This window comes from Phaenicophaeus curvirostris, chromosome 5 (assembly GCF_032191515.1).
Source record: "Phaenicophaeus curvirostris isolate KB17595 chromosome 5, BPBGC_Pcur_1.0, whole genome shotgun sequence".
Classification (NCBI taxonomy): domain Eukaryota; kingdom Metazoa; phylum Chordata; class Aves; order Cuculiformes; family Cuculidae; genus Phaenicophaeus; species Phaenicophaeus curvirostris.
Genome location: NC_091396.1, coordinates 46,038,168 through 46,053,134, shown reverse-complemented (window position 1 = coordinate 46,053,134; position 14,967 = coordinate 46,038,168). Strand labels below are relative to the sequence as shown.

The following is a 14,967-nucleotide window of genomic DNA, read 5'->3' as shown; positions in this document are numbered from 1 at the left end:
ATAAAAACACAAACAATGCATATATACTCAGTTTGGGTTAAAATGTAAGTGGCATCCAGATGCTTTTCTGTATCTCAACTACTTCCAGAACACCTATACTTCACTTCACCTTCTTCATCTTTCCAGGAACTTAAGAAAAATAAAAAATTTCCTGAATTTTTAAAAAAAAAAACAGGAAAAAAAAAGGGGGGGCTATTTATTGCAGTGGAAGCAACGTATGAAAGACATGTTTTGAATGATGAATGCCAGGTCACAGACTTCAATATGTTGTGAAGAGGTTTTATGAAATTAACTACATCACATCCCTTGGTTACATGCGTGGCATGAAACAGAGTGGCTGCCAGTTTTTACCAAAAAATTCAAGAACACTTGAAAATATGAACCTTCCAGGTACGATCACTAAGGTACCACCTTCTCTGCAAGCTGAAGGCCATCCATGGGTTCAAAATTACACCACTGGAGCCCTCTGAAGGTAATATCATTTTTCATACATAGTGATGGCTCTCATATGAAGTCACTGTAACTAGAGCTAAACACTACACATAGCTGGGAAGTGAAACAGTATTTTCACTCAATGACACAATAAATCAAGTTTCAGTGCGTATGAATTAATTGTGGAGTATATATTATAAACCTCATTCCTACAGGCTTGTCTCAGAGTTTTTATTCAGAAAAGCAGTTCAATTTAGTCCCACACAGACTGGCTTGCAGCACAAATGCCACCCGAGAAAAGAAGGGAGCAACATAAGCTAACATCACACCATACAAGGCTCACCCTGATCTACACTGACCCTTAAATCACAGTAAGCCATACATCAGCTAACTCAATTATTGGCAGCTGTGTCAAGACACAGCAACATTGTGTGATGTGCTTAGAGCTTTAGGTTCTCGTGTTTTTTGCAGTGTGTATGTGTGATTATTATGTTTTGATGTTCACCTCTCGCTAAGAAGACAGCTCTGAGTACGACTTCTGTATTATCTTCCACCATCCAATTTAGGATTGAATAGAAAACCTATGGAATCAAATATTGGAACATTTTTTCAACCTAAAACCAGAACAAATAAAACATGATCCTCCTCATCACAGAGAATCCAACAACACAAATTTTATAGAAAAAGGCAGGGCATCAGAAAGAGGAACCATACAAAGAAAACATGTTTAATATGCCATTGTGCTCCTCAGAACTCAGGTATTACAGTAGGAGTGATCACCAGGCAGATATTGCTTGTGCCTCAAAGGAAAATTATTATGTGCAAATCCTCTCATATACTTGCAAATTCATAGCAGTACAATTAGTCATTTCATCCCCCAATGTCTTATTGCCAGGGACACACCCAAGATCCTCCAATGTGTTCAAATCGCGGTGATCAATAGATCAGATTCTTCAGCAGCTGAAAAAGGAGTAAGCTTCAGCATAATAAAACTCTTTAATCTCTCTGTCTCATTGGAAAACTGGACAAAGAAATAGATTTTGCACAGGCAGACCTTGTAATTTTTCCATTAATCTTCACCCTTCCCTCCAGTCCAACTGGAGACACACAGCAGGTTTGAAGCATTTTGGCTTTTTGACAGTTTTGATTAGGGATGGATGACTGCTCTGTGTATGCTGATGAGATTGGTGTGAACTGCTGAAGAGCAGGCTGGAGCAGCCTTACATGACCTGCGCTTATGGAATTGCAAAGGAAGTGGACCTCTTTTTAGCCATGCTGATGACTTCTATTTCCTGTGCAACTTTTCACAACTAAATTCCTCCTTGAAAACCACCTTTTCACTAACAGAGAGGATGGGAAGCGGAGCTCAGGCGTGAAATGATAGCTCAAAAGACCTCCATCATTGAAGAGTACTCGACAGGGTCAGGTCCTGCTTCCACCAACACCATTGCCAAAACTCTCAGCACCAGCATAGCTCCAGTGCAAGAGAGTCAGCAGGACCAGCACCCTGGCCTCTGTGTTCCACTGAACTGACTGTCCCTTCACACCATCACCAGCTCCAGAGAGTTTGACACTGTGTAGCCCATACTTAGTGTGAACAGGGAGAAAATAACATCTGTTAAGAAGGCATTAATCTTAATAAATATTTCTTCCATTATTCGATACCAAATAAGATTGTTGAGAGACATTTAAAAGTAAAAGAAGTAAGTTCTAATACAAACCACATCTATAAAAATAAAATTTGTCAACTGACAAACAAACATTTTACAAGCAATGAAGTCTTAGAAAGAATGGAATCTCTACCTTTGCTTCTACCTACAGACAGGAAGGTGTGCATCCAGTTAAGAGGAGGAACAAGAAGGGTGTCCATCATGGAGGAGGCAATAGAGAAGGAAGAAGTATAAAAACAGAAAATTATGCCATTGCTTATACTTACAAAAAAACCCCAAGAAAATGAACATATTTATGTAGCAGACAACCCCAGCAAAACACAATGTCAAGGGAAAAATGAGAGACACCAAAACTAAAGCACAAAGCAAGGCTTAAACAACTGACAGTACAACCAGCAACTGCATGGTTAAGCCCTTGAGTTTTAATTTGATTTTCTACTGAGAAATGCAAAGCCCTCATGCGATAGCACACCAGTGATATGCCTCATTCCACGTCAAATTCAAAACAGCAAGGGAAACAACAGAGTAGGATAGAAAAAAGTAAATCTCATGGTAATATATTTGCTAAACACATTTCATCTACCAAAGCTAATGTATTTGTATATAATGTTGACATTGCATATTTACTCACACGTATACATTTACATATTTTATGTCCATCATATTTTTATAGAGAGTAAATATTTACCAAAAGGGAAAATCTGTGAGTCCTTTGGCAAGAAAAGAGAAGCCACTGTTCCCTGATGCATCACAGATAAATAAGGGTGGCTAAAGTTGCCAGAAGCCAACAGTTCTCACATTTCTTTCCCAGGCAAGGGAGTACAGAAAGGGCTGATGACCACCACACAGGCCTGAATAGGTCATACAAGTCTTCATGAGCCAGCTGGATTGCAACTTGTAATTTAAATAGTCGAGTGTATCTGTTTATACAATCCAGTGCTAAATCGCAGACTACTACTAAGATATGTTCCGTGTTACTGAAATTGGAAGCGACCAGGAAAGCTCACTATCCTGATTACTCCAAATTGCTATCATCATTCCACTGTCAATAGCTTGCTACATCCTAAGTAGTTAGGACATGCTGAAGGGACCTGCCTGCTTGTGCCTTCACCAAGCACAACCCCCGAGCCATGAGCCCAGCTGAATAGCAAAAGGGGATACAGAAGGAGCTCAATGCTTCCCAGAGCTTAGGCAGACACCCCACGTGCCAAATAATATGGCCTTGACATGCACTCATAAATAGCCCTATTTCCAACCTTTCCCATCACACAGGAAAGCTAAGCAGCACAGAACCTCAAGAATGAGCCCCAGATTCACTTCTGATTGTTTCCTAAGCTTTCATAACCTCAGAGCAGACATCTGCCTTGAGCTACAGCATAAAAAATAAGCCTTTCTACATTTCACTGAGATATGCAAAAATAATGTCTTTTTTATTCAAGTACCTAATGACTCCTAAGCATTCACAGGATCCACTTTCTATCTTATTAACATCTTGGACTCTCTTACTTCAGATATGGGTTTACTTAAAGGCAAAACACTATTGTGTACATCTAGTCTTGGTAAGTCTCATCAGGCTTTAGACTGAAAACTCATATTTTCTCCCCATAGACAACAGTTGGTCTGGTCTTCCTAGCGTACCATATGCTCAAACCTTGCATTACGTCTTCAATTACTTCAGTCCTGCATTCACAAGACCAGAATGCATCACCAGCACTGCTAACTCCTCCCTGTGTACCCATGTTAGCAAGAGGCTGACACTGTCCAAGGAAAACAGAATCACTCCTCTCTTTACCTCATTGCTCCTCACCAGCATCTTGCTCCACACCCTCACAGTGCAAAATGGGACTAACAATCTCATCATGTCATACTCAACAGATCCATAACACAATACAATCCCAGATAATAAAATGCAAACTCTGATACAGGCCTAGATACCATTTGTAGCCCAACCTGGGGTTAGCCTTGTTCTTTTTCTAAACCATTTTGGTCTGCGCATATTTGAATCACTTAAATTACAGACACAGGACTTACAGGCCATTATATGCAATTTTGCTCAGGATTCATAATGAGTTAGAATCATGTCATGAGAGCTATTAACATATTTTTTGTAATAATTGCACTCTTCAAAATAAAGACCAACACTGTGGTCTACATTTAGCAGGCATAAGTGGGAGTGATTATAGCTAGCACAACAAGAAAGAAATGTCTAGATAAAATAGTTGGTGGGCTTCAGGGAAGGGGAAGGCACACCTCTTTACTGTCCATGGAACCATTCTGTGCTCCCTCCTGGGTACCTGAGTCCCAGGTTGACAAGTAACCACAGCTCATGGGACAGAGCTGAATAATGCAAATGGCTTGACTGGCACCCTCCAGGCTTAGTTGCTTTTGACGTGCAAAGCCTAGCTCAGAAAAGCAGCAGAGGCAAAGCTGTTTCATGATCAGTGACTGAAACAAAGAGAAAATCGAAGAACTTACCTTGTTCACCCATCATCAGGTGTGAGAGGCCTTTGAAAGAGAGAAAGAGAGAGAGAGAGGAAGTAAGAAAAAAAGAACAAAACAGAAAAAGCAGCAGCAATATCCATGCACATTGGTCACAGTCCAATACCTCTCAGGATTGGAGCTTGCATACTTGGAGACCAAGTATGGGTGTAGCACACAGGGCACACACACATGCTGGTGTTGGTTTCCACACTGAGCAGGAAAGGGTCTGTCACAGGTAGAAAAACCCTGCTGGTAGTTGCAGGACTGTGTTTGAGGTTTGTCATATCCCTTGGGGAGAGACTCCAGAGGCACTGCACACGGGTATGGCTAAATAGGCTAGGAAGGCCAAGGTCTGCAATGGGGCTCTGCAGGGAGAATTTGCTTCTCTACAGAGCTATAGAAATCACTTCACCTCATCTAAAGATTTAAAATTCAAGGCTGCAGTGGTCAGTGAAAGGGAGGCCATGATCCCACCACATTTGATTCGGATGAAACATTTTGGCTAAACGCACAAACAAAGATATCGCCATTCTTGAACGTGATGGCTTCCGCATGTATTTGTAGGAGTTGATCAACACTGCTCACATTTACTAATTGGATAGCAATACACCAAGACCTGGCAAGGACTAAAAAAATTTTACTTGCTTTCAATACTACTCCATTTCCTTTCTAGGAAGAACTGGTGATTCAGTTTCTGAGTGCAGTGTGCTACTTTATGGCTCTATAGCTAAAGCTACTCTTTGGTTTCAGAATTCAAGGTAATGCCAGAAAGCAGTACATCTCCCTTCAGCAGCAACAGTCACTGACAGCTTTGTAGATGGGGCTGTGGTGGTCACCTGAGCTGCTCCAGTCTCTGTCCAGTAATTTTCTGGCATAAAACTTGTTTGTTTCAATCAAAATCAATTTCTAGCCACAATTTTCTAATATGTTTACTGTACAACTGTATTCATGCAAATATCATTTAGTTACTATTGTATATATGTTCACGTCCAATTCATTAAGCATCAACTGACCCGTTAGCTAATTTTGTGAGACATGATATCACAGAACTGACATATACCAAAATCGAGTACGACCCACTCAAGCTACAAGTGACCTCTTGGTCACTTGGTTCCCTGATTTCCTTCCCTTAGCTTGATTCCTTCACACCTTCTACCTCCCACAGCACTTAGTACGGCAGGGATTTTGATACAAGCATACACACACACACATACACCCTATCTTAAGTCAGTTTATTAATCTTACAGGGCTGTGACTTTTTTTAATTTCAAATTAGGAGAGGTCAAATGAATTTATTTGAATAAGAATTTTCAACAAGCAGCATGCTGAGTTTAAATTTGTTTATTTCTCTCTCTTTTATATTTTTCCTTTGCATCTGCTGGAGAAATCTAAAATCCAGATCATCCCAAGAATATGTTCACCCACAGAGAACTCCAAGCCAGATAAGGGGATTAATCATCGCACAGTCTAAGGAATGCAAATATCTTAATGTTCTTGAAGATTATTATGGATTTAGAAAAATAATCAGAAACTCAACATAGGTTCAAATTTTTTTCTACTTGTTTTAGCTATGAATAAACCTAGACGATTTGATACAATAGGACATATTTCTGGTCTAAATTACAAGATAGAATGTCAATGAATTGTTTTGATCTGCTAGCCAAATTGATTGAATTTGTTTCTCTATTTTATTTGCCTCTCTGTGGCCACAGATTCCACCACTCTTGAAAGGCAAAGCTTAGGCTGTCCAAATGGGCACTTGAAAGTCACTGCAAAAGGCACTGTAAAAGACAAGACAAAAGTATAATTGTTAGGACCTACAAAGCACAGAGACCCTGCAGCAACAGAGAAAAAGGAGAAAAGGTAAGAAGGTGGCAGTATGATATGCAGCTGACTTGGCCAAATAGAGAGGGGACATCAGAGCCAGAGAAGAGATCACGGTCCCAAGCCCTTAGCTCTTGTACACCATGGGGAAGGAAAGCTATGGTTAAGAGTCACAACACCAACAGATGCAGCTGCTGCGGACAACATTGGCATTGTCATCTTGTGGAGGCAGGACACTGACAAATAGAAACCTCCAGAGAGGCTTCAAAGAAAAAGCCTGCATTAAACACTCTGAATCACACCCTTCTCTCTCTATTAGCCATGGAGGAGCTATAAAAATCTCAGAATGTAAGGAATGTCAACACCTCTTTTGTCCTTATTTCTGGAAGGCCAATGCTGTGTGCCCTATCTGTCAGGTGCATCATCCAGGTGCAGCCCAGAGCCCTTTGCCTGCAGTTCCAAATTTGGCCTTCGTTCAAATATCTGAGAAAGAAAGTCTCCTTGTCAAATGTTTTGGTTCTCTGCTTCATGACAAATTTGAAACACAACAGCAACTGCAGTATTGCATGTACCTCTTGATCTTCCAGTCCCAACTGGACAATGGAAGTAGGGAGATTAAAGAAAAATAATGGTCCCCTGCCAAATGCTACTTTTTCCTCTTTAAAACTTGAAGAAAAAGGAGGGTGGGTTGGAGATATAACAAAAAAAACAGCATTATCCTTTAAATTGTCCATCAACATAGATCCTTATTTTAACAAAGAGAACATCAAGAGAATTTCAGATTCATTTTGGAAAGTTGTATAATATAAATAATGAAATAACATATCAGCTTTTCTCATATGAAAATTTTCCTGCCTTGTAATTTAAAGTAGGAGTGAAGATGATTGTTATTTATCTCCAACAAAATATCATTAACAACCAAAACCTTCAACGACTGAGACCTAAAATCTGTGACATTTGCAGTATATGTAACAAAAGCCCCAAATTAGTCACAGTAAAATCAACACAGAAAATGTGAACTGACATCATTGTCTCACCTTCACATCAGTTACAAGATCTGACAAGATACTAAAACATTTTTCAAATCATAAAAGTTAAAGTCATCTCAATGTGGCATGGGGTACCACTTGCTATTGAACTACAAATATAATAGGGCATCCAACAAACAAATGTAAGAGGTATGAGAAATGCTCAGACCTGCAAACTAGATCAGATTTTGCTAGAAGAAGGGGACACCTATCACCATACTATTTGGGTATCAACCATAAAGGCCAGCAAAGCTTTCAGCAGCCTCAGGACACTAAATGAATTCATCAGGCCTCAAAGCACGTTATTCATATATAAAACCACTGTTTGTGCCAAGAGCCACCCATTCCAGGGAAATTCTGTAAGAAAATCTGTGTTTCTGCTTAAATCCAGGCAAAACATGCTCTCCTTTTAATCTAAGAACCCCTGATTAGAGGCTTAAGGCTGAATATCCAGCCAGTGTACAACTGGGAAAAGGTTGACACAAACCAGCATGAGCCACAATGGTCAAGGAGTTGTGCGCTTTTTCTAAAACAGTCTAGTCATCTTTATAGTAATCTACTGGCTGGGCAACACTGCTGCCCAACAAAAATAGTGGACAGCAAGCTTTGGAAGGAGGTTCTCAATAGGTTTGTTAGATAATGATAAGCATCTGCTTGTGCTCAGTCTTTGGAGCCGTAGCTTCTTCAGACTTTCAGTAGAGATATGAAAAGAAATTGGTCTGCTTCTGTACTTCTTCAGAACATTGGTTTGTTATTAAAATAATATGTCCATTGCTGAGGGCAGAGAGACATAAATTCTGCTCTCTGACCATGATTTACCACAACTGGTTTGTGCTTTTTAGGTCTGTAAAGTTTTTGTACCAAATGAGTATTATTTTCTTAAAGGTTAATATTAATCTCTCTTGATCTCAAAGTAACACATTTCAAATAACTATATTGTTTAAGAATACTGTGAATCATCTGCTTTTTATATCAAAATAGTAAAATTAAGTGGCTCTAACTGTACAATGTATCAAGGGCCAACACTGAATACTCATGAAGCCAGAAGGATATTTTTTAAAGTAGTTTCAGAGTAAATGATATGAAAGAGCAATGTAGTTAAACAGCAGTCATCATATATATAGATGCACTGGGGCAATTTTCAGGGTGGAGGAAAAAATGAAGGCAAACCTCTGAACGTCAGCACACTGCCTCCCCCCTACTCTCCCCCTGCACCACATTTGGGTACTTAGCACTAAAATGGAAAAATAAAGCTGCAAAACCCAAGAAGGTAGTGAGAGCACAAAACACAGCTGAGAGTGACAACTGATTGCAGCAACAAAGGAAGATGGACTCCTTCATCTAGTTAATTACAGCCTGCGCCGTATTACTGGCCCCATGCTCTGGGGTGTGCACATATGCATGGGTGTGTGTACACTGCTGAACTGCTCTGTTAAGGCAGACAGCCTCAGTATTTCCCTTTTAATAATGCTGCCAGATGATAAGCCCAAAAGCTCTTAATGAATGGGAAGAGAGACTGCCAGGCAGCAGCAGCTCAGCTCTCCTCAGGGGCAGGCTTGCCCACAGACGATCATTTTCTGGGTATCAGGCTCCATGACCCATTCAAACAATAACAGGGCCAGCTGCAATATATGTCTGAGGCAGGGCATCATGTTCTCTAGTCTAGGATATGCTTACAAATCTTTTGTGGCAGAGTTGAAGAAAGAAATCATGTAAACCAAAGATTCTTCAAAAAATAAAATTGTATCTACTATAGAGATGAGAAGACTGATGAGTGATTAAGTCTATTTTTTACTACTCCTTCCCTAACTTCCTAAAACTAGTACTTCCTTAAGAAATAGGCTTTTTTCCTCCTCTAAACCTCTTACCTCATCTTCATCTGCAGTTGCCCTTTCTAATTAGGGAGGAGAACAGATAAGTCCCTTGTCTCCTACACAGTCCTTCTTAAAATAGGCATCCTGAAGTTTTCTAAAACCCAAAGACCAAGGAAGACTCCCTAAGGGTACCCACATACCAATATGAGGGCATTCCAGCAGGGCCAAAGGATGGGACTCAGTGGAAGAAGCAAAACCCTTATCTTAAGAGATGTGAAGAATGGATGATGAGAAAAAAGCATTCCTAGACCTATTTCAGACCTTTTACCTGCTAGACAGGTTTGCTTAGCCAAGAGGATGACCTGATTTCTTGGCTGCTGGCATACATGATGCCGCTGTTTCTAACTGGGCAAAACAGTATCACAGGATGGGGAGCAGTCATTTTTGTTTGATTCAACCCTGATATCCACAACAGCCAAGAGGCTCCTTTCAGGTCCCAACAGTGCGGCCAGTCGGGAGTGCAGTTTTGTTATTGTAGCCCTAGGCCCGCTTCCAATCCAATTACACACAGCAGCTGTGCTAGCTCCTCTTTTCCCATCCCCTTTGCTTCCTTTGCTATGTAATTCCAGGGTAGGTTTTGTCATTATCGGGGTCAGTGAGTCAGGGTGAGTGGCACCTACTCTAAATGGTCAAAGGAATAAGAGATGAGGCAGAATCCAAAGACAAAGTCTTTTACCCAAACATCTATGGGCAGAAATAGTGATCAAACCATACTATCTCCTTTCCTCCATGGCAGAAACAGTATTCTGACTTTGCATGTGACATATCGCTAGAAGTAACCACACAGGGAGGGCTACAAACATGGTGGTGTTTGAAAGCATGAAAATAAACATGCAAGTGTTCACAAAGACGGCCATATACACAAAAGGATGTGTGCAGGTTGCAAGACCTGAAGGTGAATGTATTTTATGGCTGACCTATAAGAAGATGTGTGTCAAATCAGACTACCTGATCATCTAGGTGCACAAGTTTGGAAAAGAAGAACTGCTAGGCATGGAATAGAATTCCCCATCTTGGGAAAGATTTATCAGACAATTTATAAGATAGAGGTAAAATCCCAAATAATACAAAGTAGATGAACAGGGAATATCTTTTCCCCTGTTTGTCAGAACACAAGGAGTAGGAGTGACTGACTTAAATTCTTAAGTAACAGATGTAAAAACAAGTCAAAGAAATTATTTCCCACATTTAAATGATTAAACAATGGTTCTTGTTATCACACAAATCTTGTTATGTGGAGTTAAACATGTAAGTAGTTTAAGAAAAAAAAAAAAGACTGGACACATCCAGAGAAAATAAGCCCATCTATGATTGTACAACACCATGATCCGGATGCAGTATCAGGTCAGAGAGTCCTTAAAACAACAACTACCAGAAACCACAAAGGTATATAAGGACAATACCAACGCTGATGTAGTTTAATCTTAAATATCTTCCGAAGCATCTACTTTGATAAAAAGAGGCTTCTGGGCTACGTAAATTCTTACTCTGACCTCAGTGATCAATACTGCTATTTGGTTGCACATAGCTGTGTTCCGAGCTGACAAACACTCAGATTTCAGTGCGAGAGAACACGATTTGGGAACAGTGCCTGTGCAAAGGTTACACAAGAATCAAAACCACAGTGACACCTATGAAGAAGATTGCAAGCCTATATAAAATGATTTCAAACACGCCAGACGTGAGCGTGTTGGTCCAGGTTGTGACATATCCATATACAATCATTTTGTACAGGCTTACATTCTTCTTGCATTCTTCATTTGTGAACATCCATATGGTTTCTACAGATATGTCAATCAAAATAAGAACGTCAAAGAGAATGTACCCCCACTGATCATTGGAAATGGTGATCATGTATCAACTGACAAGGAAAAGGCTGAGGTACTTAACAACATTTTTGCCTCAGTCTTCACCAATGACTTCTCTCCTTACCCCTCCTGGGTCATGGGACAGCAAGATGGTGACCAGGAGGGTAAACCCCCTCCCACTGTAGAGAAGGATCTGGTTCGTGACGACCTGAGGAATCTGAACGTATAAGTCTGTGGGACCAGATGAGAGGCATCCCAGAGTCCTGAGGGAATGGGGCAGATGTGGTTGCCAAGCCAGTCTCCATGATATTTGAAAAGTCATGGCAATCAGGAGAAGTCCCTCGTGACTGCAAGAAGGGTAACATTGTGCACATATTTGAAAAGGGTAGAAAAGACAGCCCTGGAAACTACTGACCTGTCAGCCTCACCTCTGTACCTGGGAAGATCATGGAACAGATCCTCCTAGAAGCTTCGCTAAAGCACATGGAGGACATGGAGGCGATTAATGGCAGCCAGCATAGTTTCACCAGGGGCAAGTCCTGTATGATCAACTTAGTGGCTTTCTATGATGGGGTAACCGCAGCAGTGGACGTGGGTAAACCAACAGATGTGATCTATCTAGACTTCTGTAAAGCCTTTGACACAGTCCCAAACAACATCCTTCTCTGAAAATTGGAGAGATGTAGATTTGATGAGCGGATAATAAACTGGTTGGATCGTCATATTCAGAGAGTAGTGGTCAATGGCTCAAAGTCCAGATGGAGATCCATGACAAGCAGTGTCCCTCAGGAGTCCGTACTGGTAACAGTGCTGTTTAATATCTGCATCAATGATATTGACAGCGAGATTGAGTGCACCCTCAGCAAGTTTGCAGATGACACCAAGCTGAGTGGTGCAGTTGCCACACTGGAAGGACGGGATGTCATCCTGAGGGACCTGGACAGGCTGGAGAAGTGGTCCTGTGAGAACATCATGGGGTTCAACAAGGCCAAGCACAAGGTCCTACACCTGGCTTGGGCCAATCCCCATTTTCAGTACACAATGGGGGATGGCATGATTGAGAGCTGCCCTGCAGAGAAGGACTTGTGAGTGCTGGTCAACGAGAAGCTCAACATGAGCCGGCAGTGTGCGCTCACAGCCCAGAAGGCCAACTGTATCCTGGGTTGCATCAAAAGAAGCACGGCCAGCAGGTCAAGGGAAGTGATTCTGCCGCTCTGTTCCTCTCTTGTGAGACCTCATCTGGAGTACTGTGCCCAGTTCTGGAATCTTCTTCTATATCCTTCTAGAAGGATATAGGACTGTTAGAATAGGTCCAGAGGAGGGCCACAAAGATGATTGGAAGGCTGGAGCACCTTCCATATGAGGACAGGCTGAGAGAGTTGGGGTTGTTCAGCCTGGAGAAGAGAAGGCTCAGAGGAGATCTTATAGCAACATTCCAGTACCTGAAAGGAGCCTACAAGAAAGCTGGAGAGGGACTATTCATAAAGATTTATGGTGATAGGATGAGGGGGGATGGGTATAAATTGGTGAAGGGCAGATTTAGACTAGACATTAGGAACAATTTCTTCACCATGAGAGTAGTGAAACAGTGGCACAGGCTGGTCAGGGAAGCTGCGGATGCACCATCCCTGGAGGTGTTCAAGGCCAGGGGGCCTTGGGTAACCTGATCTAGTGGGATGTCCCTGTCTCTGTCAGGGGGGGTGTAACTAGATGATCTTTAAGGTCCCTTCCAACCCTAACTAATCTATGATTCCATATAAGTGGCACTGAAGATACAGCATTCTTACTTTCACCTAGTACCTTCTGCAAACAGGAAATTTCAAATGGGCTGAAAGACAATGTACACATTTTCATGACCAAAAAGCAGAGTCCAGCTTCAAGGAAGCAGAAGCCAGCACCCAGTTACTGCTTAAATGACCCTATGACATGTGACATGGAGTTAGAGAGACAGACTAAAATAGTAGCCCTAAGATGAAGAAGAGAAATAAGCATTAAAAGATGGAGTCTGAAAGACTAAAGATCTGGATCAAAAAAGTGTTAGTATGCTTATGCTTTCAAGGATCTCTGAATCCTTATGAAGGAGTTATTCAGGCAAACAAGGACTAATTTTTCCTCAGGGCCTCAACTAACTAGGTCATTTCTACTGGGCTGTGTCCATTCAGTTACAGGAAAACTCTAGTCAGCAATAAAATCACGACAGCAAAATATCCAGAAACTTTATCTCTTGGCCTCCTCTCATGAACATTTGAAAATCTCTCCCATAAAGGCATGAATAGGAAAAAAACTGTTTAAACTTCCACACCCCCTAAGTATCAATATCAGTCAATATAATATCAAGGACCCATAATTAGTTCTCTCTCCCATATATTCTTGCACTAAAAAAGAAGCTAAATGCAACAAGAGCCTATCACTTGCTTCTTGACCTGCTGTTTTTCTCCAAATAATTCATCTTTCAGCAACTAAATCACTGGTGAAGAGTAGAAGGTGCAAAGAAGGGGCAGATACCGTGCAGAGGTGAGAGGCATCCATTCTAGTCTGTGCTGCATACCACCCCTCAGCCAAGGAACTTAACCTCTGTAACAAGGCTCTTAACCTCCACAGTGTTCCGTCCAAGATCTCTAAGCATGCTGTGAAGCTAGATGAGGTTGTAGCTATAACCATGAAAGGAAAACTGAAGTACTGAAAGAAGCTATTTCTCCTTTACACAACACAACACAATGGAGTGACCCATCTGAGTAAAGACACCCCCAACTACAAGGCCCTGCTCTAAAAATTTTCTTTTGCTGCTTACAATGCAGTGTTGTTATTTTGTTACCAGGGGCATAACATTTGCAAGGCAGCTGGGCTAACATCTGACAAACTCCTTGAATTTGTGAAATTAGCCTTCAGTTGGGTCTTGAAAGAAGTGTAGCACGCTAGCCCCTGTTGCCAGGATATGACTTCTTCACAAGCAAAGACCCCACAGCCTGGGAAGGGCCATACTAAACATTTCTGTTTATTTTGAACAAGACCAACTCCTCTGCATTATGCGGGAATTGCGCCCATCAAAGCCCTGTGGTCCCCACTGCTGCTAGTCCCAGCCTAATCACAGTTGTCTTCTCTTATGGGGAAATAGTTCTAAACAGTTTATTCAATAATAAAAATACTCAGTTAATCAAGGGGCTCTTTACAGCAGTTCTGCTGCCTGTGGGCATCCTGGTTTCAGCTGAGATGGAGTTAGTTTTCTTTCTAGTAGCAAGTACAGTGCCGTGTTTTGGATTTAGTATGAGAATAATGTAGATAACATTGATGTTTTAGTTGTTGCTAAGTAGTGCTCATACTACTCAAGGACTTTTCAGCTTCTTATGCCCTGCCAGCGAAAAGCTGAAAGGGGGCACAGCCAACCCAAACTGGCCAAAGGGATATGCCATGCCGTATGACATCATGCTCAGTATATAAACGTGGGGGGAGTTAGCCAGGGGATGCCACAGCTCGGGAATTAGCAGGGCAGTGGGAGGTGAGCAATCATCCTGTGCATTGCTTGTTTTATATATTATTTTATCCTCATCATCTTTTTCTGTCCTACTTAACTGCAGTTATCTCAACCCAGAAGTTTTACCTATTTTTACTTAATCTCTCCCCCATCCCACTGGGGGAGGAGAGAGCAAATGGTTGGGCAGTTGTTTTAGCCGCCTGCCAGGTTAAACCCCAACAGTGGGTAAACAGCTATCATTACCTTATTAAATCAATAGCTTGTCTTGCAAACAGTCGTTGGTTACAGTAACCATTTTGACAGAGGCCTGGACTCTGTCCTCACAATACAGACAGCTGGATGGCCAGATAGGAAGAAAGCCTCTGCACAGCCACATAG

The 14,967-nt window shown here is 41.4% G+C and overlaps 1 protein-coding gene across 28 annotated transcripts in view; it reads right to left on the bottom strand.

Annotated features, from left to right (window-relative positions):
* Nucleotides 1-14,967, bottom strand: part of NRXN3 (neurexin 3) — a 960,997-nt gene that overhangs the window by 910,283 nt on the left and 35,747 nt on the right. For all 28 annotated transcript variants that reach the window (XR_011337550.1, XR_011337551.1, XM_069858542.1 and 25 more), the window contains exon 3: nucleotides 4,578-4,607. Coding sequence is in view for 26 of the 28 variants with exons in the window: in XM_069858542.1 (XP_069714643.1) it covers nucleotides 4,578-4,607 (30 nt within the window). In the remaining 2 variants the exon portion in view is untranslated. The remainder of the gene's footprint in view (nucleotides 1-4,577; nucleotides 4,608-14,967) is intronic.